Raw genomic sequence first — 26,468 nt, 5'->3', positions numbered from 1 at the left:
GTTGGCCAAAACATCTGGAGGGTGACCAATTGACTGCCCCTGGTAGATGGTGCGTGATGATCAGTGTCCTCCTTTTGGGTGACTAGGGGTTGCAGTTGCTAACCCTAAGTTACAGCTGGCAACCTCTGTGCACTGCTTTGAAAAACCTGGGAATCAGCCGATGTAAATACTGATCTATGCATTTCACTTTGACTTTAGGAGGTAGTGTTTTCAATCATGTATTGGCATGCTTCATCCCTGAGAATTCAATGAGCATTGAAGTAATGTGCAGTTACTCTTCATGCAAGTCACGGTTTGTGGGCTGCCATATCTGCTCATAATACTTTGGTTCAGTGGGTCCTCTGTTAATTTATAAACCCCTGTTTAACCTTTATTGTCAGTGTAAATATATTCAAATATAGAGCAGTTCCCTAAAATATATTGTAAAATGGTGATTTTGCTCAATCGGTCTACTGTTCTGGGGAAGGCTAACACCCACCATATTTATTTTCCTTTCAGAGAAAGATATGCAGTGAGCAGAGCATCCATGACCCGCTGGCGTTCTTATTAATATTTCCCAGAGGAGTGAGGCCATGGCACCGTGGACGGCCATGAGTGGCACCGTCTTGTTTACTGTGGCAGATCTCGGTATCACAACATTACTACATGCAGACCGCGGCAAAAGTGTGGGTACCATCCAGGACCAGGCAGATCGCCCCTCATTGGACTCCTGGTTGGCCGTGTGGGGGACCTCGCTGCTGAGGGGCGTCTTGCTATGTGGCGCTCTGGCCGGAGTGACAAACTTTGAACTCTGCAGAGAGAAATGGTTTAAGCCAACAATGTCCACTGTATCTTTCATTGGCTCAGTCACCGGCGCGTGCGCCCTGCATAATCTCCTCCTTCGTCCAGGCGTCCAAGAGGCCGGGAAGGAACCCTGGTTTTGGAGTTTGCTTGCCTGGACATGCGTGTCTTCTGCCACCACGCTCTGCTTTTGCAGGCTGCTCTTTCCGGTTGCACGTTCACCAGAGCATCAGAGAGCACCCAGCAAAGGACACAGGGAAGAAGACGAGACCTCTGGCAGTCGTCGCGACAGCAAGCGGGAGCAGGAAAAACCATCATTGGCCACAGTTGCTCAGCTGTTGACTCACTGCAAGCCAGATGCTGCTTTAATTGGCGTGGCATCCATCTTTCTAGTAGGCTCTACCCTAAGTAAGTTAATTGTGTTGAATTCTATTGCATAGCCAGTTTGTAGAGCACACCATCTCTAAGAGGCATGTTTGCACTGCAATGAGCAAATTTGTGCTTTTCTAGGTTACATATACATTAGTCAGTCACTTTCCAAAAACAGATGCAAGATTTATAGACTGACCACTACCTGAAAAGATCAAAATTCAAATAAGTAATAGAACATGCACTCCACTGACTGACCAATCAGTATGCTCAGGGCGAGGGCTGCAACTTGTATTAAAGTACTGCTATCCACAATGCAAAATGCTTCAGCTGCCAATCAGAAACTTATGCTGACTGCATCCACTGCTCGTGGAAATGAACAGGTCCTAGAGACCTTCCTAACAGCATTACTAAACACCAAAAAGGCATTATTTTAAGATAATTACCATCCCACCCTTGTGTGTCTTTGACATTAGCTCTCAGAGCATAGCTTGAATGGTGGGATCTGTATTCTCTATGGAACATTCAATAATGACTTCAATGTGCTGCATTAGCACATGGAAGTCATAAATGGGTACAATCGACTGTCTTTATTTAATTTTTTTTAAACCAATTCTTTTGCACAAACTTATCAAAAATTATATGGGGTAGTGGGTAAGGGTATACCCGCACACCCGCTCCGTCCTTTGCTGCCACTCTCTGGCCGGCCTCTCTTGGCCCTCTTCCTGCTCCCTCCTGTGAGGCTAAGAACCTCGGGGTCATCTTCGACTCTACACTCTCCTTCTCTCCTCATATCTCTGACGTCTTTAAGAAGTCACACTACCAGCTGCACCTCCTCAGAGGCATTCTTCCTTTCTTCTCCTTCCCCCAGAAGCTCACTGTCTCCAGAGCGCTGGTTTTCTCTAGGTTGGACTACTGCAAAAGCCTCTTTCTAAATCTGCCTGCTTCTACTCTTCGCCCTCTGCAACTCATCCAAAACAGGACTGCGAGACTTGTCGTTGGCCTCAAGCCCAGGGATCGTATCTCTCCAGGACTGAAATCTCTCCATTGGCTCCCACTGGCTACGAGGATTAAGTTCAAAGCCCTCTGCATTGTCCTCAAGGCCTTCTGGGGCCTGGGGCCTCAATACCTTCAACACTCTCTTCCTAAATATCTTCCTTCTCGAGCTCTTCGCTCATCTGCCTCCAACTCCCTCAGGGTCAGTCGCTTTTCCAAGCAACGAGTTGGTGGTAGATCTCTTTCTTCGGCTGGGGCCTCCCTCTGGAACAGCCTCCTTGCCTCCCTGAAACTTGACGCGAATCATCTCCGGTTCTGGAAGCGCCTCAAAACCTTTCTTTTTGCTTCTGCTTTTTCTCCTCTTCTCCCCTACTGACTTCCTGGCTGAAACTGCAATGGTTACCTGGCCACCAACTGATCACGGGCCCAGGTCCCCTCCCCCGCCAGTCGCACACCTGCACTGTCTTCCTGGCAACCCCTGCACTTGGGGACTGTTTCTGTATCCCTACAGTCCCACTACCAGCACTTGACACCTGTTGTCTGCACTTACCCTTGCCACCTTCTGGCCGTACTTTTACTTATTGTTTGTTTATTCTATCATCCCATGTACTGCACTGTCCCTCTCCTTCCCCCCGCACTGTCCCACTACCGCCTTCCCATGCACTTGGGTGATCTGAATGACACCTGGCCTAGTAGGATTGTTGTCTGTCTTCCCTCTCTTCCCCCTCCACCATTGCCTCGTCGCACCTTGAAACACATGTGTATAAGCGTGTTATAAATGCCTTATATCATATCATATATATATAAGGGGTAGGGAGTGAGGGAATAATGTTAAATTAATGGGAGAGGAATGGAGGGGAAAGGGGCCCAAAATAAATGTCGCGTATTTTCAGAGAAAAAAATGACCTATTCTGAGTCCATTGGAATTCATGGAATGCAGTCAGTAAGTACTGATTGCTTTTCGATCATTGTGATTTTATAATCGGATAAGGAAACAGCAGAGAACATTTCTCTGCAATCAAGAAACAGCAATGTAGTGTTCCAGCAAGATACCTTTCAAAAAGTTAAACCATCTATGCAAAAAAAAAAATCCCGCTGCACATTCAACGTGACAGGAAACATCCAATTGAGAACAGCTTAATTTAACATTACTGCCAATGTATGCTCCTGTTAAAACCGTTCCAGTACAACCAAGTTACAAGTAAAATGTTTACATTTTAAAGGCAACCCTATTATTTAAATAGTCAAAATAAAACCATGTTTAATTTAATAGCACATGTTGTCCATTTACATTACTCACTATTAAAGTAATGTTTTATACTTCACCACTAGAACTCCAACACGTGTATTGCTATTGCCATATGTGCTAGTAGCCTTATAGGAGACTGTCAAGGTTAAATGTTAGTGTTAATAATGTACTATGTGCATGATGGGTCTGAGCTGTGTTGCCTATGTTTAGGTTTTTAAAGGTTGCAGCTGAGCATGACCCATGCAGTCTGTTTTGTGATGCTCCGCGTAAATAAGATGAATGATGCAGCCAATGTCACAGTTCCTCTCTGAAGAGCCATTGCAGGGTGATGGGCTTGTGCAGGATGGGGTTGATCTGCAGTAGGGTGTGATGCTGTGCTGGTCATGAGGCAGGGTTTGATTGAGTATTAGAAAGGTTATGTGGGGTGGTGGAACGCAGCGGGGTGTATGCAGTCAAGACGGCATCGCGCAGGATGCAGTGTTGGACCAGGTTTGGGATATGGACCTGGATCCTGTGAAGGACATCAGGAAAATGGTTGCCTTTAAAGGACGGATGCTTGGGCAGAGTGGGGGCCTTGCGTATGTGAGAGGTGTGAGAGGCAGCCGCTCAAACTGAATCATTAAGGAGCCATCGTTGGAACGGATGCAGCATTAGAATAGAGTCTGAAGACGTCAACTTATAAAGGACCATCATACCTAGGTACAACGAAGAGCATGATGCTGTGCCAACAGAACTGCAGCGACCATTGTCCCACGATGCAATACATGCCCTACTACCATAGACCTGCATACCTTGATACCAACTAAGGGTCCAGAGTTCCTTATGGATTGGCTGCTGCACTCTAAACTTGCAGCATGAGGGAGTGACCTGGTAGGTCATCTGTAATAACAGGAGCACAGGCACTACGTGGATAGCAGACAACTATTGTGCATACTTAGAAATGAAAATTGGCTTTGGGAGATTCAGTGTCTACCTGCCAAGAGATCAAGGCATGCACCTTCTCTTTTCATCCTCCCGCTGCTTAGGTGCCACCTGCATTTCTTCTCCTTAAGCCAAAGCCCTCCTGCTAGCCTATATACGCCGGGTGCTGGAGCATGCTGTGCAGTGCACCTGGGTGTTGCATTGAGCCAGTGTGGGAGGACTGGAAATCCAGGATCCTTGCCTTCAGTGCACACCAAAGATACTCCTGGGTCACCTCTCATGCTCCCATTGCTGACACACCGCCGGCAGAGCACCACGTTCTTCAACATCTGCAGTGCACATGTGCCCTCCCCACCTCTGCCACTCTTCAGGCTCCAATTGAAAAGGCAATAATGGTTTGGGACACAACGCATCACTCCTTACACTGAGGATCAATGATAGCTGGGGTAGATACAGCAGCGGTACACTTTAAGCCTGGAAACCATGATACTTTAGGTACGTTTGAGCCCTTTAATGTCGGAGACAAAGGGAACCTTTGAGGGGGGAAGCACAGACAGCTGAACAGGGGCTCAGAGGAGCGCGCACAGGCCGCAAGGTGGAGAAGGGAGTTCAGCAAAAGGCACTCTTTTCTGATTCCATAGCAAATGCGCACCCACCATCCACTAAAAAAAACAGCCATTGCAATTAGCTACCAAAACAAATATTGCAGCATGAATTAAACAAAGGCCAGTGAAAATACAAGGGAACTTGAATTTAATTAATGTATTTGTTACATACGCTCCTATGTGAGAGCGAAAGTTTTCTGTGGCCAAACCTAAAAGTCTTCTTGCGGTCAGACATCATAGATGAACCCGGAGGCAGCAGTTCCTAATAATAGCAAGCAATGCAAATGCGGGACAGATATCTTGGGATACAATAAAAGGATGTTTTAGATTGTGGATGCCAAGGATTTGGGTGGGCACTGCTAAATTGGTTTTGTCGAAGTAAACTCTATACATCGTTTGATTAACAAATATACATTCAATCTTCCGTGTTTTGTGACAGATATTCTTGGTGATTTTCTACTTTTCATCTTTGTCTCTATTTCTCCCTTAGCGGATATATTTTCCCCATATTACGCTGGTTTGGTAGTTGATGGGATTGTCATTCAAAAGAGCATGGCTCATGTTGCCAGCTTAATGGTTTTCTTGTCACTCTTTTCACTAGCAAGGTAAGCAAATACTAGTGATTTACCTTTAATGAAAGTTGGAGAAATCTGTAAGGCAATGTTTGCTGTTCTTTTCACATCCTGCGCAATTACTGTATGGTAATATTTTATTGTGCATTGTCTCCTCTCTGCCATCAGCGCATTCTCGGCGTGTGTTCGGGTCTACCTCTTCAGTTCTGCTTACACCCGACTGAACCTGAGAATCCGCCACCTGCTTTTCAATGCCCTGCTTTCCCAGGAGATTGGTTTCTTTGATGAAAATCAAACAGGTTTGACGATACCTTCTTTAATAAACTCTAGTGTCAAAATTGGCCAATAATTTGCATAGAAATCCAAAATCACATGATTTTATCTCTTTAGGCAATTAAAAGGTTTCAAGTGGCTTACATATATTTATTTATTGTGAATTTTTTAGGCACTTATACAGTAAGTCAATTCCATTTTAAAGCACCCACCGGGCAGCAGGGAGGGAACATGGGATTGAAAAAACAATAAATACAGTGGAAGATAAAGACAAACGTACTATGCCTCGTGATTATTCCGAACATGCAAGTGCAACGAGAAGAGGGAAGCGGAAGTGGGAGTGGGGTAGGCGCTTGAATGCCCACGCTCGTGGGTTAGCAGCAGATGAAGTGCATGGAAGTGCTGTCCGACCAGGAGCTGCATTGGATAGATAGTGCAAGCCTACAGGACGAAGGCCGGTGGGTGCCGAGGCAAGTGCTGCGAGGCAGGGGCGATTGGATGTGGGAAGCCATGATACCAAAGGATGCATAAGGGCCCAGGTCACCAATCACAGTGACTGTGCAATTAGAGGAGGGTGGATGGGAAGTAGGAGCTGAAGAGGAAAGTCTTGAGGACCTTCCGGAATTTGAGGAAGACCTGCTCAAGACGAAGATGTGGGAGGCTGTTCCATAAGAGGGAGCCAGCTGAAGAAAGTGAACAGCCCCCGGCCCTCTGTTTGGTGATACGCTTTACACCCAGAGAGTTTTTGCCAGAGGATCGTAGAGGGCTAGGGGGGGGGAGTATTTAGTAAGAGAAAGTTGCAGATAGCGTGGTCGCAGGTCCCAGACAGCCTTGTGGATGATGCAGAGGGATTTGAATTTAATCCGTGGAGCAACCGGGAGACAGTGAAGAGTTTTTAGGGCAGGAGAGATGCGGTCCCTGGGCTTAAATCCAAGGCTAAGTCTTCCTATGCTATTCTGGATTAGCTGGAGGAGACGGAGAGAGAAAGAAGGTAGATTCAAGACAAGTCTATTGCAATAGTCATGTCTAGAGAGAACCAGGGCTCGGGTAACATTCAACTTCCGGAGAAAAGGGAGAATTCCTGTGAGAAGGAAGAGTTGAAAGTGGGACTTCTTGGCAATGTCCTGAGTGTGAGGGATGAAGGAAAGGGAGGAGTGGAAGATGACACCAATGTTTCGGGCTACAGAAGGAGCACGGGGAGACCCCATAGAGGATGGCCAGAGAGAGGGGGGGGAGAGGGAGCAGGGGTCCTAATGGGAATGATCTCAGTCATGCTGGCATGGAGGCAGATAGCGCTGGAAGTGCACCAGGCCTGGATGGCAGATAGGCAGTCGGGGATGATGGAGGATGCAAGAGAGGGTCAGCAGGAAGTTTGAAAAAGAGTGAGTGTCAACTGCATAGCACTGGAAGTTGGCAGAGAAGGAGTAGATGAGGAGTGCCAGCTGAGTAAGGTAAGTGATGAAGAGCCTGGGGGATAGGTTTGAGCACTGGGGGATACCACAGGTGGAGAAGGAAATAGGTGAGGAGAAGGTGCCCAAAATGACTTGTGATGAACAGTTAGTTAGGAAGGAGGTCAGCCGGTCTAGTGTCTGCGCCGAGATACCAAGGGTATCATGGAGCCATTTTATTAGTATAGAATGGTTGACTGTGTCGAAGGCAGAGGAGATATTGAGTAGGATGAGGACAGCTGGGGAGTTAGTGTCCAGAGATGCAAGCAGTTCATCACGGGTGTTCATAAGAGCAGTTTCCGTGCCTCTGGATGCTCGGAATCCAGATTGGTGGTCGTGGAGACCACTAACAAGTTCAGTGTGTGAGGTAAGTTGTGGAAATGCCTGCTTCTCGAGGAGTTTCCCAAGGAACGGGTGGATAGAAATAGGACTGCAGTTGGCTGGACAGGTAGGGTCTGCTGTAGTTCTTTTCATTGGGGGGGCACAAGGGAGTGCTTGAGGGAGGAGGGGAAAGATCCACTGGCAAAAGAGTGGTTGCAGAGATCAGCGAGTGCAGGGGCAGGAGAGCCTATGTTGTCCTTCATGGTTCTGGAGGAACAGGGGAAACCTGTTTGGAATAGACCTTCATGGAGCGGACAACTCTGGTACCTTCTTCAGGTGTGACAGGAAAGAAGGAGGAGAGAGAGGTAGAAGGAGGGTGAGAAGCCATAGGAGGCAAAGGAGTGGGGGACGGGTTGGGGGAAGAGGGTAGCAAGGGTGCTCAGGATATCCAGAGTTTTAGTGGTGAAGTGTGTGGCCGTGCATTGCAGAGGTCTGGGGCCAAAGAGTGGAGGAGGAGACTGTGGAACGGTTGGCTAGTTCCCTTCAGATTTTGGATGCACCAGATACCGGAGCCTGGATGTGGACCCTTTTGTTGGCACGGATGGAGAGTCTGTATTGCCTTTGGAGCAGGCAGCAGGCCAGTTTGTCAGAGGGTGTACTGAGGTATAGCACTTCTGTTCCGCAACTCTGCACTTGCGTTTCAGGGCTGCGAGTTCAGAGTTGTACCAGGTGTTATGTTTGGAGGTGGGTTTCAGGCGGAGCCCCGTGACTGGCGCAAGAATGTCAAGTGTGTTGGTAATGGCCAAATGAAGGTTGCTGAGAGCAGAGTCAGTGGTAGTTGGTGGGGGGATGGAGGTGAATGCGAAGGCAGCAGCTGACGCACGTTTGATCGGACGGATGTTCGTGAACGAGGTTGGCAGAGCTTTTGGCGGTGCGGTCAGAGAGGACCCAGGTGAGAGGAGAGAATGATCAGACCAAGAGAGTAGAGTGACCAGAGGGAGAGAGAGAGAGGTCAGAATGGATGAGGGCATCCAGAGTGTGTCCAGCTTAGTGGGTTGGACCAGAAGGGAAAATGGAGAGGGATAGAGATGTGCACAGGTCAAGGAAGAGAGTGGATGCTGTGAAAGGGGAGTCCAATTGGATGATGAAATCGTCCATGAGGAGGAGGTTGGAGGTAGTTGAGAGTAGGGAGGAACAGAAATCGGCCCATTCAGAGAGGAACAGGGTGGTAGCGCCAGCAGGCCTGCAGATAGTAGCAACGGTCAGAGAGGAGGAGGGAGAGATGACCAACTTGCAGACCAGGCTTTCAAAGGAAGAATAGAGCTGGGCGTTAAGAGTAGCCAGGTGAAGGAGGTTGCCACCTTTTTGAAGGTTTGCTGAGGTGGAGTACAGAGGCGTGGTACACCAGTCAGAGGGGGGGGGGCATAGAGAGTGGGAGAGGCAGGAGAAAGAAGGAAGTTAATGAGGTGACAGCAGGTGCCGGTCAAAGAGGAGGAGGAGGAGGAGGAGGAGGAGGAGGTTGGGTTGAGGACCCTGAACCAAGATAGTGCCTGTGTGATAGACATTAATGATGCAGCGTGATTATGTGAATCCGGCCAAGAGGACTTCCCACTTGGTGCCACCATTAATGGGAGAGGATGTGAAAGGGAGAAGAGTGGAGATGAGTCCATAGATCTGGAGAAGGGACAGAGAAAAGGATGTCAGTGAAGACCTCTCTGGACGTTGCACTGACATCGGCGTCTGAGATAGGTAGGTCAGGGTTGGCTCTCAGTATGTTTTCTTATGCTTTTTCCTACAATACTTTGTAATAGAGGGAGGCTAAGTGATAGTGTAGCAGTTGGCTTGAGAAGATAGGAGAGATAGTGAGTGCCATCAGGGTGGCAGAGGCTAATTGAAGGGAGGAGTAGAGGCTGCACTGCAGGTCCCTGCTCTGCTCACAAGGGGCCTAGCGGTTGCAGGAGGGGCACAACATGCAATGCAATCTGCGGTGTGCAGGATGTATAAACACAGCACCTAAGTCTGAGAGTCAAAAGCAAGGCACACATGCGATGAAGAAGTAGAATAGGTGAGGCAGGCAGAAGTGAGAGGCACAGATCATGTTCAGAGTAGATGGTGGCAGTAGAAGAGTTCAGCCATCACTCATGTGATGAATTTGCAGATAGTGTGCAGGTCCAGTGGCACAGGAACGTGTGGGTGCCAGCTGCATCAGGATATTTCTTAAAGATCCAATGGGGGAAAGAGGAAGGGAGGGCCCTTCCAGCCCAGAGAGGCTCAGACAGGGCCTTTTGTGTGGGCCTTCGGTGGGGAGCCAGCAGAACAGCCTGCCGGCTCCTGATTGGATGTTAGTAGTAGACAGCAGCCAATCGGCATGCTGGCATCTGTGCAGTTATGGCAACCCCTGGAAGCCAAGTGTTGCAGAGGAAAGAGGCGTAAATATTGATGTGGGGGGTGTCCCCACTCTTCCTGGGAGCCCTCACACTCTTTTCCTTGTTTCTGGGCAAAATCAGGAAGCCTAAATGTCCGTAGCCGCTCAGCGCAGGAAAACGAGGCAGATTGCAGAGGTAATGCACTTTGCCAGCAAGCACGAGTGCCTGCTCAAGATCAGCCCCTTGTCTTACCAAATTCATGTAATCTCCTCAGAGGGTGGGAGAGCAAGGCTCCCTGATGCGCCCATGGCAGTGTCCTTCTTGCCCATTCAAAGACTTCCAAATCATATTTGGACCACAGTTTGAAAACGTAAGCTTGAAAAATTAAAGTTTGAAATTTCAAATCCCCAAAACATATACTATTAACCATAAAAGTTCAAAAATAGAATTAAAAGTTTTGCTATAGTAGTTTATCGTCAACTTGGAAGGTTCTCTTTAAAACCGCTACTTAAATTATATGAAGCAAAGGTGGTCCCAACTGTATGCTATGAATTAGAAATGTCCCATCAATTGATAAACTATACTTTTGATTACATTGAAGGCCTTCTATGGAAAAATGCTTTAGGCCTACCAAACTCAGTTCAAATGTCGATTATTCAACATGAGTTGGGCCTAAACTCGAATAGAGCCCTTCCATGTCAAAATATTGGGCACCCACCGCATCATTCAATATTTGCACAAATGGATACATTAAGCGCATTGAGAGAGAGAGAGTGAGCTGGCCCAGTCCAGTTGCACATTTCTTGATTCTGCGTCTACCAATTTAAACGAAATTGTGGCAAATAACATCTTTTCCAGGAAGAAATGCAAGAAGTATGACTGGGTCAAGACTGGTGACAAGGTTAGGTCATATAAGTTGAATAAAGAGGTAAAAGAAAGGCACAGAAAAAGAGGAAGCTGTGCTCCCTACTTTTATATCCTTCATTGGGTTTTGCCAGATGCCTTTTACCATTCCGACTGAACGTTTTGCCAACCAAAAAAGAATGGTTTTAGAAGGGAACTGTAGGGCATAAACGATGCAAAGTGTGGATACTGCTTAGGGCCTGTAGAGTCTTTGAAGCATTTGGTCTCTGAATGTCCAGCTTTAAGGACACTTGGAAATAACCTTCTTGGAAATGATGTTAATTATACTGGCTTTCAAGCCTGGACAACATTTTGGGAAACGGTTCATTCTGATTATTGTTCAAGATCTACTTTGTTGGCTTTATATTCTTTTTTTAAGGAAATTGAACTTGTCCTAACATGAGTACTTTTGATATTTTTGATATTGACAGAAATTAACAATTTCATTTTCAATGTTGTTCTTATCTTAATGTAAAGAGGTTTTATGTTGAAAAGGTAATTTAGAGTGATATGAATTATTGTTGACGTGTTAAGAGCTATTTATTTAGGTCATATGACGCAATCATAAACAAATAGTAATTTGTTTAAGCAAAACACTGCAGGAAAAAGGTTAAAGAGTTGGTAGAGGTAAAATGAGGGCATAGGGGCAGTCTGGTAAAATCTTAGAAACCTAAAAAAGCCAAAAAGTGGAAGTGTTGTTTTGGTAGAAAATAGGATACCCCCTTGACCCCCCATCAAGTGTACCTATAATTGACTTCTGGATGGAAAAACCATATTCGGGAATACTTTTTGAAACAGGACATGGAGGAAAATTATGCTGGAAAAGCAATGTAAAGGAATGTGTGCCAAAATTGCAATCCTTTGCATTTAAGAAAATCCTTTAAAAAGTCAGTGACTTCAAACTTTTATTTTCTCACACAATGGAAGACTTTATATAACATCTTTAGAAATACAATTCTAAGCAGTCAAAGGGACCTCCTCCTCTAGACATAGAACCAGATCATCACATGTAGAACCTCAAGTGCAAGCAATCGGATCTATGTGACAATACCAAATATGAAAAGTTTGAGTTACAAAATTGCAAAGCCCACTTGTTCACATTTTGTGACTCAAGCTTTTCGTAATTTGGTTGTTTGTCCCCTGCTTTCCCTTTAATGTATGCCAGGGACACCCCCTCAACGACCAAGCCCATAATGCCCAGCTCACCTAGTTCAGCATTTTGGGATTCAACATTTTGTATTGTGCCGAATGCGCAATAAAAGCACATTCAGCATGATATTTATGGTATTTTGGGTTAAACCCAAGCAATCAGCCTGTTTCGCCAGTGATCTTGTTTTCAATCCCTCTTGCTTTGAGCCATGGTTTTTCTGCTGGGATATCGTTACTGCCTCAGATGCCTGTGCCTGCTGTTACCGGAGCCCTAGTGTTCAGGCCCTCAGACTGCTGCTAGACCTCTGTCAACCTGTTCTGCTCCTAGTCTCCTTTTCCCTAGCTGCTGTAGCTCCCAAGTTCCCCTTTCCCCTTTTGCTCAGTATTTTGTAAACATTAGCATATGTACTGAATGGTTTGTAATATTTTAATCGATGTGTTTGGGCTTGCGGGGGCCTATTTCAAAACAAGGTTTGGGGGCCCCCTTGTTTACAGCTGGGAGAACCAGTCTAAGGCAGCTGGGGGTGCATAGATTTAAAGGAGTGCACAGATTTGTTTAATAGCCGCAGATTACCATGGGACAGGAAACCAGTGGGGAGCTGAAATGCTATTAAGCTCTATGTCAGCAATGTGCTAATTCAGTAGAAACCAGAATAAAAAGGCAAGCAGCTAATGAGAATTGATGCAAGCCCCGAGGGATGTGACAGTTCAGGTTGCCAGAAAACGCAGCTGTGAAATGTGTGCTGAAAAGTGCCCATTTAACATACTGGATTAAATAAGTATTTTCTTTGTGGTAAGACTGCCAGCATGGGCGTAGCTGCTTTGGGTGGGGTGCAGGGTGATCATCAGACACTGTTAGAACTGGGCACTCAAGGCTAAATTCCAACACTCTTACTGGCATCCAACATGTTTTGCAGAATGTATTAATTGAAATGGGTGGTGTGAGGTGTGGATGTGTAGATAGCAGTGCACTTGACAGGGAGAGCTTTAGAATCCTGTTGACCACTAATCTCAGTTCTTGCTCTTCCAGGGGACATCATCTCCCGCTTGACTGCTGACACAGCAAAGCTGAGCGATGTGCTTGCAGGAAATGTGAATATCTTCTTGCGAAGCGCCGTGAAGGTGCTGGGGATTATCAGCATCATGTTTAGTCTCTCCTGGCAGCTATCGCTCGTCACCATCCTGGGATTTCCAGTCATTCTACTGGTCTGTAAAGCCTGTGGGAATTACTACAAGGTAGGAATAAGGACCAGATCTCACTTTTGTATTCCCGACTGCAATTTTATATTTGCTCTCAAAGAGAGGAAGAGTCTATGATGGGATGTTAAACCTCCTTGAGAGCATTCACATTAGAGGGCAACTGAAGAACATTGTTTGTGCTTGGACTTCCTTGACATAAAGTAGTTCCAGAAATTGTGAGAGCTATCCTCTCAAAAAGAAATGTTTCTACAGCTGTGCACCATGTAAATATAGAAATGAAAGGTGATGCAAAACAGTTCTCAATTCAGTATTTTAAAAATAATTGTACTATAGATGAATGACCTCTCTTGGTGATCTGCCTTGTGAGAAACCTGAAGGTGTCTCATCCACTAGTCCCTAGGGATTGTCATCCAGGTGGCCAGGACATGGCCATCGCTTTTGGATCCAGTTCATGGGGGTGGACCAGTGCAGGAGGATCACCTGGGTAAGGGGTCTGGGGGGACTGAAAATGGGATACCGGATGGTGAGACGTGGTATCCCCTTCCGTGTAACACCTTTACCCCATCCTACCAAGTAGGATACTTAGGAACTCAACCCCACCCCCTTTCCCAACACGTACACTTTCTCACAGACTGTGAGAGAAAACGGACTAGCATCTGAGACATATACCTGACATGTCACAATACAACCGTCCGGCAATTACTGACCATTACACACATCTGACTTCCATCACACTTCCCCACACGGATAAAAGGTGGAGCACGAAAGCACACTCTGAGCAAGGCAGAGCGCACGAGCAAGCAGCAGTTCCAAGTTGGCCATTTAATACAAGGAGAAAGACGGCAAATCCAAAGAGGATTGCAAGAAGGGAAGTACCCTTGAACATTTCAACAAAAGACTGTTGCTTTCATGAACCTTCGAGAATAGGAAACGTAAGACCAGGAATCAAGGCTGAAGAATTCTGCATTGTGTCGGAGATACCCGAGGCCCTCTAGTGTCGATAGTCGAGGCAGGTAGAATTGCTTGCCGCCGTGGTACTGTACTTGGCTCCTAGAATAAAGTAGCGCCAGTGAAGCCCGCACAGGCGGTAAGTTGGGGAGACTGATACCAGAACGGTATGTGTTGAAGCATAGGTTGCAAGCGGCAACATTATATAGTGAAAACTGAGGAGAACAGTGCTTGAAGCGTATGTGGCAAGCGACGCAAACACAATTAAACCGCATTGAGTGATTGAACTTTGAAGCCAAGATACGATACCGCAGACAGAATTGTCCGGCACCATGTGGGTGCTCATTCGAAAGTCTGTTAGGTATCCAGCTGAAAGGTGGCAAATGTGAAGAGCGATAAAGAATTGTGAAATTGAAGTGGTCCTGCAACAGGTAAAGCAAAAACCTGTGCACATTCAAAGTCTTTGATGGTTGAAGTTGGTCCGAGCCCGGTGGAGGGAGATCAGCTAAAAGGTTTCTGGTTAAAGCAAGTTGTGTAAAGTTGGGATTAGTCCGAGCCCGGCAGAGTGAGACTAATTGAACATTGTGTTGAGAGGGATCTGAGCCCGACTGAGGGGTATCCGAGATCTGAGCCTGACTAAGGGGGGATCCGAGATTTGAGCCCGACTGAGGGGCATCCAGGGTGACTGTGAGTCACCGGAAAAAAAAAAAAAAATCCTATGAGAAATTGGATGCATAAATAATTTACGAACATTGTGTTGAGAGGATCTGAGCTCGGCTGAGGACAAACCGAGGCGACTAGTGAATTGCCTAAGAAATGGAGTACTTGTGAAAATCTGAAAGAGGAAAATAACTTGTCGTTTGTTTGGTGCATCAGGCCCTCTGAATCAAGACACTTTGAAAGGCAAATAGACTTCGGCATGGAAGGCCCTGATGCTAATGTTTGAACTGTATCCTCGTGCTAGTAAAGACGGAGACTATGCAAAGCTCTAGTGTACTGCCTTGACCCGTGTTGAAAACATGGGGAAGGGAGGCCAACGGTCTGAACATCCTGACATATCAGTTTGTGAACACTTCTTTCTTTTTCATAACATTGATTCCCATGCTATTTGTATTTATAGGTAAGCATTGGCAATAGGTTTATTAGTATAGGCCCTTTTATTGTGACAAGACACCACTTGGACTCCGTTATTATATGATGTTATCTAGGAATTGGGCTCTCCATGTCATTTTGGGGCTATAACTCCCATGATCCCTCACCATTGATTATGCTGTCTGAGGTTGATACGAGTTGTTGTGCAAAATATCTGGAGAACCAAATAAGGCAGACCCCTAGACAGTGTTCCATCCTTAGGCTGCTGCTCCTTCCAATCACTCTTACCATTCTCTTTTGAACGTCTGTCCTCTGACAAATGGAAACATTCATTTGCCCCCATTTCAAAGTCGCTGGTGGGCCGAGGGCTGGCACATCTGCTTAAAGCTGGGGTCCGCAACCTATGACTCTCCAGATGTTTTGGACTACGACTCATGACCTCTTGCCATTGACTAGGCTGGCTAGTTCTTATAGGAGTTGCTTTAGACCCCTGGCTTAAAGCGATAGTCAATCGTGCATTTATGAACATAATTTTCTCTTGATATTTTATTTATTATGAATGGCAAAGTTAAGCATTTACAATTATTTGTCAACATTTTTATATTGTACTACAATTATCTTTTAACTATAATGTTTCACTGACAAATTTCTTGAGTGTTCTCATGAGACTTGCTCGTTCACATACTTTACAAGGCTTTCAAAAACATATAAATCACTTCTTTTTTCCCACATAAGTAACTCTTGATTCAAGCACATGATGTGTTTAATTTGCGAAGACTTACACCTCAGAGCCTGCCACGGTTGTGCAAACGAAAACTGGTATATTTCCCAAACGCCAACCCACCGGAGTGAAGCCTTCTACCTGATATTACCAACTGGATTGGAGTGCATTCCCTAAAGGTGTTGCAGCTCCAGATACTCTTAATGGACAAAATGTTTTAAATTGTATTGGTAATTAATGCGGGTGACATTCAAATTGAGAATTCACTAGAGGGTGTACTTTAATGAGTACCTGCACTAATCTTGGTAAACAAGAAGCACCTTTCGTTTTTCCAGGTGAAGCATTACATTTATAGTGATGTTAATGCAATTCACTGGCAGCTGCCAGTCAACAAAGCACCTGAACTGTCTAATTTGGATTAACGTTTACAAAATGAACACAGTCAAAAATGTAATTTTTCTTGAAAAAAAGTCCTTGTGGGTAACATTCAAGAGCATCCTTGCATGCGTGCAGCAGGTTATGAACACCACAACGAAAGGCGGATGGTACATGTGTGGTCTAAACCCACTTCAATATAGGCTGAAATACATTTACTGGCCCCTTGGGATCTGTGCGCTGGACAAATTCTTAGATGCTTTGGTTGACTTTAATGTGGGTTGGAAGTGGGCAATATCTATTGGATCAATAATGGTAGCTGGCGATTTAAACTCTGCTTGTCCCTTGTTGGATTAAGAAGTACACACAACAACCTTCTTAGTTAAGGCACATTCTTTGGGGCCTAAGGCTGGCTGGGGATAGAAATGGACCTCACGCTCGGCTGGGGTTGGCCTTCGGATGTTCAATGGGGCACTGCCAGGTGACATTCCTTTCGAGCCCACTTGGCAGAGAGGAAATTCGGCCTCTGATGGATTAAATCTTTGTAGATAAACACTTTTTAGGAAGTGTTTTCAGTTGAAGATGTCCCCCAAAACTGAAAGTGATCATTCAATAGTATCTAAAACATTTGATAAAGAACTTGTCCTGGGACATAGATCTGAACTGGTAAATTTGGAGACAAATTCCTCTGGTAATAGAATTAAGTGGAACGCCTTTGCTATAATAATTTTCAATACAAGAAAAGTAGACCTAATGCAAGAAACTTTTATGATTGGAAGTTGAATGTGTTTAGTATGAATAACTAGGAAACCTTTATAGCTGAAAGCTTTATGTTCCTCCGGCACCAACTCTGTGTGTCAAGCACTTCGCTAAACCACAAACTGCTGGCCAATCTCTTTCCTCAGCTGGCTCCCTCCTATGTAACAGCTTCCCCCCCCTTCCTCTTTGTCTTGAGCCAGATCTCCTCAAGTTCTTCAAGCTCCTCAAGACCTTCCTTTTCACCTCCTCCTTCCCTTCCTCTGTCCACTGCTAAACCCCACTGTTGCTGAGATTGGTCACCATGGCCCTTATGTGTCCTCCTGGGTCCTGGCCTTCCACACTAAATCACCTTCAGCCTCTGCCCTCCCCAAAACTTGCCTTGGCACCCACTGGCCTTTGCCACCACAGGCCTGCACTTATTTATTGGCAACTGACCACTCTCACCAAGTCACTTAATAGCTGCTTACTCCGTAGCACTTCTCTCTTTGGTACACCAAGCACTTACCCACCATTTCCTCACCCCTTCCCTGCACTTGCATATTCTTAATGCTCAAGAGGCCTAGTAGGTCCGCCTCAATCTTTGATTGTTATATTTGATTTTCTTTCCCATGTTCCCTCCCTGTTGCCCTGTGGGCACTTTGAAACACAATTTACTTGATGTTTAAGCGCCTTATAAATGCACAATAACATGAATAAAAAATAAAATCCAGGCCTTTGGGAATTCCTTTCATATGCATCTTTTGAGTCCTAGAAGATTACTCGTGCTTATGATCCAACGGTTGTCCATAAGAACAGAGAATTTAGACAAACTCTAAGGAATGTTTATCGGATGTCAGTTGACCCTGTAAGAAAAGCTAGGAATATATGTATGCTTCAAGAAACTCATGAAAATTGGTTAGGAGGCAAAAAACTGGTCTCTTGCCGAATGATGTGGAAGCTATGTGGAAGGCACTGGCTGCCTCAGATGTCAGGCATTTTTGGAGATTGGTTTATCAGTTAAATTCCACCCAATCTGTTGCACAAATCAATGCAGTTTCAGAAGCTGCATAGGTAACCCTAATTCGGGGATTTGTATTCGACTGAGGTAGATTGCTTTATTCAAATTGGTGAGTTTGCTAATGACGATGATTTTTGGTCTTGTGAGCTTGGTCCGGACGTGATACTCAAAATGATTACCCATTTGAGTGATTCCAGGGCTCCTGCCCCTAACAACTTGTCAACCCACTTATTTAAGGGTGATCCCTCTTCATGGGCTTCCATTGTCTCCATTCTTTTTAAAGAAGCTGTAATAAAAGGAGAGTTTCTGTCTTTATGGAATACAGCGTATGTGGCTCCCATATTTAAGAGTGGGCCTAGAGCTATTCTGAACTTAGATAGGAAAGTTTCCGCTTCAGTTCTTCTCCGTCACTTGGAAAACTAGGCCATCAGCACATGAAGGATCAATAGACCACAGACTGGTTTTAGAAAGTCTCATAGTGCCAGTCTAAATGTATTCCTAAATGGGTGTTTGAAGGGCAGACCTGATGGAAAATGTATGAATCCACGTACCTGGGTTCAAATCATCTATCCTCCGCGCTTGACACTATTGACTGGAATCGCCTGTGGGGAACACTGCATGCATTGGGCATACCAAAGGGATTGCTCAAATTAATCATGGGTCTACATGAGGGTTCTAATATTAGAGTCCGATTGGACCAGAAAGATGATATGTCCAGGAAAATGTTTACGTTTACTGCGCAGAGGTAGAGGCGGATTTTTGCCCCCTGCATCTTCAATTTATATATGTCAGACCCTGGTGAATTATCGGAGCAGTCCTCTTTTGCTCCACCAAAACTGGGATTGCTCAGGTTAACTTGGTTAGCTTATGCAGATGACTATTAATTGACCAAACACCAATTGGTCTGCAGCGGCTACTTGCATGTTTCTCCAAATTTGCTGTGGATAATAGATTAAAAATGAACATCTCTAAGTCTTAAGATATTGCAGTTCACGAAGGGGAAAAGAAAATCTGATTTTGTATGGAGGATGAAAGATTCCTGCTTGGAACTAGTGGAGAATATAGTGTACCTGGGTTTTCCTATTGTTTGTCGGCCTGGCAAACAACATGTCACTGATTGTCTGTTTTATAAGGCGAAAGCTTTATCGTCTCAGTTGGTGCGCATTCATAGTGGGTACAAGTCTTATAATCCCAGAAGTACTAGGAAAGGGGCTGAGGAGGCAAGCTATAACAGTAGTCAGGCAATTAAGCCTAACGGCCCACACCTGAAGTAACCTGGCAGGCAATTGGAAGGAGCTGGAACGGTCACAAGAATGCACGCTGTAGTAGTAGTAGTAGTAGCAGAAGGAAGAAGGCATGAAGCTGTAAAACCAAGCTGAAGTGGGAGCACAAGAAGGTTCTGTTCCCCCCTAACTCTTAAGTGCAGAGGCGGCACAGCGGAAGACGTGCAGGAGGGCGGTCCACATTTGAGCCAGATTGCTGTGGTTACGGAGCAGCAGACATGAAGGAGACCGAGGCAAGAAGTAGTTGGCGAGCCGTGAGCCTCAGGAGCGAGAGGGGCTTCGTATACGTGTGGCCAGACCAGAGACGCCTTATGGGAGAAGAGTGTGGATCCCTAGCTAGTCAGAAGCAGCAGACGTTGTGGCAGAGGCCGGAAAAGCAGTGCAACCTGCAGAACAAGGGTCGGAGAAGCCGGTGAGTGAAGCAGTGTTCTACAACCTTGCGCGCGCATTGCCGGCAACAGTATCCAGTTCCTTGTTCACTTACGTAGGAATTAAAGTGAGTAGAAGCTGTTCGTTGAAGTTAAAAGACTTTAACAATGGAAATGTTGCACTCGTGTACAATGTGAAGTTATTTTTGTTGCCTGAGAAGCTAATGTTTTTTAAATCCATTTTTCAATCTGTAAAGACTGTTACTACTTGAAGGAGTGGTTGCGTGTCCCTAATTAAGGAGGGGTAACACTGTGAAAACCATTACTGAATACCTAAACTTGACAATACAAGTATGACTACCTTTAACTTGTGAAAACTACATGAAAGAGTGGTCGTGTGTGCCTAATTGTGATTTCTAAAGAAAGACTGACTTTTATTCTTTCTCTTAAAATGGCATACCTCTCATTTTATAAAAAGATTGAAGTATCTATCCATCTATCTATTCAATAAGAGAACATGCATTGCCCAAGCCAAGAGTCTCCCCATATTAACAATGGAACCAGCCTTTCACAAAAATAAGAAGCAATCTTTTGAAGTTGATATGTTTATTGCCCTAGGATAAAAGTGCAAGCATTACCTAAAGCTGAGAGTGGCAGAGAGGCAAAGAGGCTGCCCCTTTTGAAGAGAGTTATTCAGAGGAAGAGTGCCTTACTTACTTGACGTTTTTGAAGCACTTTAAATTATGTCTTGTCGAAGCCTGTCTAGTAGTCTAAAGTACTGAAGCTGTGGTGGTATATCGGATTGTCAGTAGTTGCAACATTGTAGTAGTTTAAATGATATGGAGTACTGTGAGACAAGGCAACTGTTCTCATAGCGTGTCAAGTAGAAGAAGTTGTTGAAGTGGAAGCAGCAGTACTAAGTCATCCTGACAAATATACCATTGTGAATTCAAACTGTTAACCAATAACTGTGTATCGCTGGCAATTGTGGATATTTCATTTCTTTTTGAACTGTGGCAAGTCTTCACGAAAGTGTGACAACGCATTGTGGCTGAGATTACCATTGGTACTATTTGGAAGAAGTGGAAAGTGGATATTTCACCAAGAAGAAGAGATTTGCTAGTAGAATTTTGGCTAGCAAACGTTTCCATTGACTTTGAAATATCAAGAACTGATTTAAGATATTACATTCGTTGGTTGAACACTAACAAATCTGAGTTTGAATCCCAGGGAAGGGAAATCCCCCAGGAAATTAGGTTATCCAGAGACTGTGAATGTTGTTCGTGTGATGTTATATTGCCTCATATATTCGTTGTATCTTTGTGGTTTAGTGTGAAGGCCAGTTACACAATTACTCCTATTAGGGGACTTTAACATAGGTTTCAATGACCAAATGGACAAAAATGCCGCAGATATAGTCAATATAATCAGTTCACTAGGACTCACTCAAAAAGTCAATAAACCGACCCATCTAAAAGGTAGAATACTGGATTGGGTAGCGGACTACAACTGAAAAGTCACTATCTCATCTATCATGCCTCTTTCATGGACAGACCACTCGTTGGTGTCCTTCTACCTATCCACCAAAAGACCTACTCCACTAGCTCCACCCTGCCTCACCAGAAATAAAAAAAGTTTTACAGCTGAGAAAGTAATCCCTGCTATACTCCCTAATCTGAACGCACTGTCCGAAAATCTTGATCCCAGTATCCTAGTGCATGAATATAAGATTATGCTCACTACACTAGACAAAAGCGCCCCTCTCAAATTAAGATCTAGCAAACCAATAGCCCATTTAAACAAATGGTTTACGCCAAAATTTAAAGACCTTCGCATTTTGAAAAGAAAGAGTGAAACCAATTGGAGACTTTGCCCTTCCAATGAGAACAAAGCCAAATTAACCTCACTCTCCTCGCATTATAAGAAGGAAGTTTGCCGGGCCAAACACGACTCCTATGATGAGCGCATTGCCAAATCTAATTCTAGTATGAAAGAACTTTTCTCCGTTCTAAAAGAACTTGAGTCCCCAATAGCTTTACCCAATATCTTTGCCAAAGACCAATCTTGGTGTACAGGCATCCAACAGGCGCTAGCTAACAAAATCAACATGCTCCAAAATAAAATACAGCAAAAAAAAGAAGCACTGAATCTACAGTACTCGCCTAAAAAACCTCTGCCTAGTGAATCACTAACGGCACACAATAATTTATTCCACTTTTCCAAAATGTCTACTTTGGACGTTGAAAAAATAATCCTGTCACTGAGACCTTCTAATTGCAAAGGTGACACTTATCCAGCAAAACTAATAAAAGATGCTGCTAGGGAATTATCTCCATTCATTACTAAACTGATTAACGCCTCCTTTGCTTCATGCTCTATCCCTGCCAACCTTAAACAATCTTGGGTGCTCCCTCTCCTCAAGAAGCAAACACTAGATCCTCCCATCCCTACTAATTAACGCCCCATTACCACGGTTCCATTTTTACTTAAGATTCTGGACAAAGCAGCCTACATTCAAATTCAAAAACACCTTGAATTGCATAAACTTCTAGGGAATAGACAATCTGGCTTCCACCCATTACACGGCATGGAAACAGCTTTAATTGACTTAAAATCCCAAATAGACGGGCTGAGAGACAAAAGGAGGACAGTACTTCTGCTCTTACTCGATTCTCAGCCGCATTTGACCTGGTTGACCACAAGGTCCTCTGCAGACACCTTGACTCTGCCGCCCATTTCTCCACGGAGGCTATCAGATGGATCGAATCCTTCCTGAGTGAGAGAACTATGAGAGTTTTCTCCCCCTCGGCAGCTGCTGACCCGACCCCTATCTTGTGTGATGTTCCTCAGGGTTCATGTGTCTCGCCAACTCATTACAATATCTTCACCAAACCCCTGTTCGATGATTTGGAACATCTGGGTGTCACCCACACAAACTATGCAGATGACACCCAGATTCTCCTCTGTTAAGGAAAGCGTCTCGTGGGCGCTGGGTACCTGAACTTCCAGTGGATGGTCGTGGTGAAGTAGCCAGGCTGTCCGACTGATGGTTGCAGAATGTGTGACGCGAGGAACCAGCGCAGCACCCACCCTGAATTCAAACAGGGTCAGTGGTGAACCAGCTCCCAACGCCACGGATGCGCACTTCCCTGATTTGTGTGACGTCGGGACAGTGCAAGCACTGACAGGGAAGGCGGGTCTTGACTGGATGGAAATTCCACAGATGATACCACTGCTAGGCTCCAGAAGTAGCGGGAGTCCGATGAAGAGAACTGAAGTAGGCAGGTGCAGTGGAAGGATTTGTAGACTCAGAACTCCAGGGAAGGCAAGGCACTGAACCAACAGGCAAGAGGCAGGAGGCAAGGCAGTGAACCAACAGGCAAGAGGCAGGAGGCAAGGCAGTGAACCAACAGGCAAGAGGCAGGAGGCAAGGCACTGAACCAACAGGCAAGGAAACAGGAGGGACTAGGAACCCTGGGGCAGAACAAGGGAATAAGCTGGAAGGTAGGAAGGGAGCAGGAAGGAATAAGGCCCAGGGATCCTACTGGCTAGAAAGGAAAGAGGCAAGAACTCCCAGAGGCAGATAAGGAAAGGAACCTTCCGCAGGGAAGGACAAGGACAGAGAACTGGGAATACTGACAAGGTGCCACTTAAGAGTGTAACAAGCGAGAACGAGATCAGGAAACAAACCGCGTTGAGACGCGGTTTGTTCAAGCAAACTGGCCCTTATATAGGGCAGGCAGCACCCAGGAGGCTTGGAACGCAATCCGTGCTGTCCCCGGGTGCTGACGCGCCCAAAATGAGGCTTGGGAAGCAAGCTTGCAACCCCCCCCCCGAGCGCTCTGTGGACGGCGCATGCGCGAAGGGCGAAACACAGCCCTCCGCGCCTGCGCAAACCACGCGTACGGGAAATTCCGGAAGCGGCTTGAGCCGCAGATGACCAAGGTTCCCCCAACCTGTATCGGGGATAGATGCGCCAGGACAGGAAGCGCCGGGACCTGCAGATGCGCCCTGCACCCTGGGTAAGTGGCATGACATCCTCCCGCTTTCTGGGGATCATAGCAAGGACACGGAGTTGGTGAATAAGATATACTTGATCATCCAAGCATGGATGGCCACTCATGGCCTATGCTTAAACGATGATAAGACTGAGTTGTTAATTTTAGGATCACAGGCCAATATCCGAAAACTAGGAAAGGAGTTTTCCTCATTTAACATTGATGATAATAGCATGAAAGTCTCCAAGGGGGTAAAAACCCTTGGTTTCCACTTGGATTCTACATTAACTTTCAACAAACAGATAAAATCCTTAACTTCATCCACAGCTTACACCTGCAAGCTGCTAAGAGCAGGCAAACCATTCCTCTCTGATGATAGCTGTCTGATCCTGGCCAGAGCCTTAATACTTTCTAGAATTGACTATTGTAATGCCTTATATAGTGGTGCTAATAAAACTACTATCCGGAAGATCCAGATATTACAAAACAACGCCTTAAGAGCAGCCCTAGGCATAAATAAAGGACCAGATATTTCTTCCCTTAGATGCCAACCTAAATGGCTGTCTAAGGGCAATAAAATACAGTTAGACACTGTCTCTGCCTCATAAATCTCTCAACAACGCTGCCCCTAGCTACCTTACAGATACATTTCAGAGAAGAATCTCTCCCAGACTAACCAGAGCTGACAACACTAACTGCCTGGCTATACCCAGATATAGGCTCACCATTATTGTTGGCAATAGCTTCCCTGTAAAGGCAGCGAAAACTTGGAACTCACTTCCACAAGACTTGCGAACAGACCAACCCTACCTACTCTTTAGGAAAAATGTTATAAAGCACATCATCCTGTCTGACCCATAGTCTCCTACCGCTTCTGTCCGTGCTGAGTCTTATTCCCTTTCGCTCACCAGCCCTACTTAACCTCTTGTCACCACTTGAAACCCAAGTGGAATCTTTTTCACCCTCGAGTCCAAGTACTCTACGGAGTGCAACATTCTGTAATTTGTATTTTTTACCATTGTATATTGCTGTAATCATATATAATACACTCTACCTGCGAGTCTAACTGCTCCACGGAGTGTAGTATTCTGCAATTTGTATACTTGTACATGATATATTACTTTAGCCATATAGATGTTATATTCTAACTTCTGTTTGTGCTTTGTATATACTGAAGCCCCACATTATCTTTGTACATACCTGTTTACTGTATAACTATGTAAGCCTTGCATTCTCATACTGTCGCACCCTATTGCCTTCAGGTCTGGTGTGCGTAATAAGTGAATAAACAAACAAACAGTTATCCTGTGTTAGATTGTGTTTCCTCAGCTTTAGTTAGGCAGGGAAGTCCTCAGCAGAGTAGTGATAGTGAGGCATTTTCTTTTTAATATGATTACTTTAATAAAATGGCAAATGTTGATAAATCAACAGTTGTCTACCTCGCATTACTAACCCCTCACACTGGATAATCAACTGTTTAAAATTAGAAGAATAATGGGATGCATTTTAAGCTGTGGTTTTATGTTGATTTTAAAAGAGACCAAAAGTATGTATTTATAGCAAAAATGTTAATGGAGTGATAATGTTTTATGGAATTGTATTGGTGTATTGTTATATGTCTGTTTTATTGCGCTGTTCCTTCCCTTTTCTTTTTTTCTTTCTCTTTTTGTGTTTCTTTGTTTTTTTATTATTATTGTTAAGGTCGAAGTTTTCTTATATTTAACCAAAAAAACAATATATTTTTATAGAGGGTGAAACCATGACCTGTTCTATTGACAAAGATCAGCGCCATTTCTATTAGCATGCATATGGTATACATAGAGGGTAATAAGAGCATTTTTTGTAAATACTGCATATGCTGTAATTCTACTACTGCATGTGGTGTATACATGGTCAAGGACCCTAACTTGGGGGTACAATAGGTAAGACACTGGGTGAGCAGCGAGAATCCATTCTGCACTGCCAGGATTTGTCAGAGAGACCAGGTGAGCCCTAAATTACCACCAAGCTACTTATGTATACCACCCCCTCCTCAATAAAACCCAGGGGGGTCTGTTACAGGATCAAACTGATGTTACTCTGCATTGGCACCTCTCTGGTTGGGCTCCCTCACCCTGACTTGCACAACTGCACCTCTGGTGTTTTTCCTTACCGTCCGCCCGCATTGAAGCCCCCATCACGTCACCTACCAAAACCGAAGGCAAGGGCACAATAATGGACTCGTTCTCTAATCAGCATAAAAATCGTGACCGAGTCCTAACAGTGGCAGTAGAACAGGGGGAACCCAGTATGCAACCAAGGAAAATCCCCAAGAAAATCAGGTCCTAGCTGCTATAGCTGCTTTGTGGTCCTTCATGGAAACCAAAATTGATGAGGTCAAGATCGATGTCCAACTTTTGTCGCAGGATGTACGTACATTAGCAGAAAGAGTTACCAATGTGGAATCGCAACTGAAGGAGACCACCATCACAACCACTGGAGACCTTGTGTCAAGAGTGAAAACGCTGGAAGCACAAAACGCCATGCTTGAACTGAGAGCGGAAGATGTGGAGGACAGATCCCTCAGAAATAATATTTGCGTCCTTGAGGGCGCAGAGGGCCCGGACACGACCACCTACATTGAAAATGTAATCCTTCACAAAATTGACCCTAGGAAGTTATCGCAGGGCATTCTGGTGGAAAGGGCCCACTGATCACTTCAGAAGAAACCCCCACCGGGGTCTTACCCCAGACCCATAATAGCCAAAATACTGAACTTCAGGAAAGTAATCCTGC

The 26,468-nt window shown here is 45.1% G+C and overlaps 1 protein-coding gene across 4 annotated transcripts in view; it reads left to right on the top strand.

Moving 5' to 3' along the window:
- Nucleotides 1-26,468, top strand: part of ABCB9 (ATP binding cassette subfamily B member 9) — a 398,286-nt gene that overhangs the window by 44,357 nt on the left and 327,461 nt on the right. For all 4 annotated transcript variants that reach the window (XM_069619638.1, XM_069619639.1, XM_069619640.1 and 1 more), the window contains exons 2-5: nt 499-1,188; nt 5,411-5,525; nt 5,661-5,791; nt 12,983-13,188. In XM_069619638.1, coding sequence (XP_069475739.1) covers nt 573-1,188; nt 5,411-5,525; nt 5,661-5,791; nt 12,983-13,188 — 1,068 coding nt within the window. In that variant the 5' untranslated portion in view covers nt 499-572. The remainder of the gene's footprint in view (nt 1-498; nt 1,189-5,410; nt 5,526-5,660; nt 5,792-12,982; nt 13,189-26,468) is intronic.

This window comes from Ambystoma mexicanum, chromosome 10, assembly GCF_040938575.1.
Source record: "Ambystoma mexicanum isolate Mex_15411 chromosome 10, UKY_AmexF1_1, whole genome shotgun sequence".
Classification (NCBI taxonomy): domain Eukaryota; kingdom Metazoa; phylum Chordata; class Amphibia; order Caudata; family Ambystomatidae; genus Ambystoma; species Ambystoma mexicanum.
This window is presented reverse-complemented; position numbering and strand designations above follow the sequence as displayed.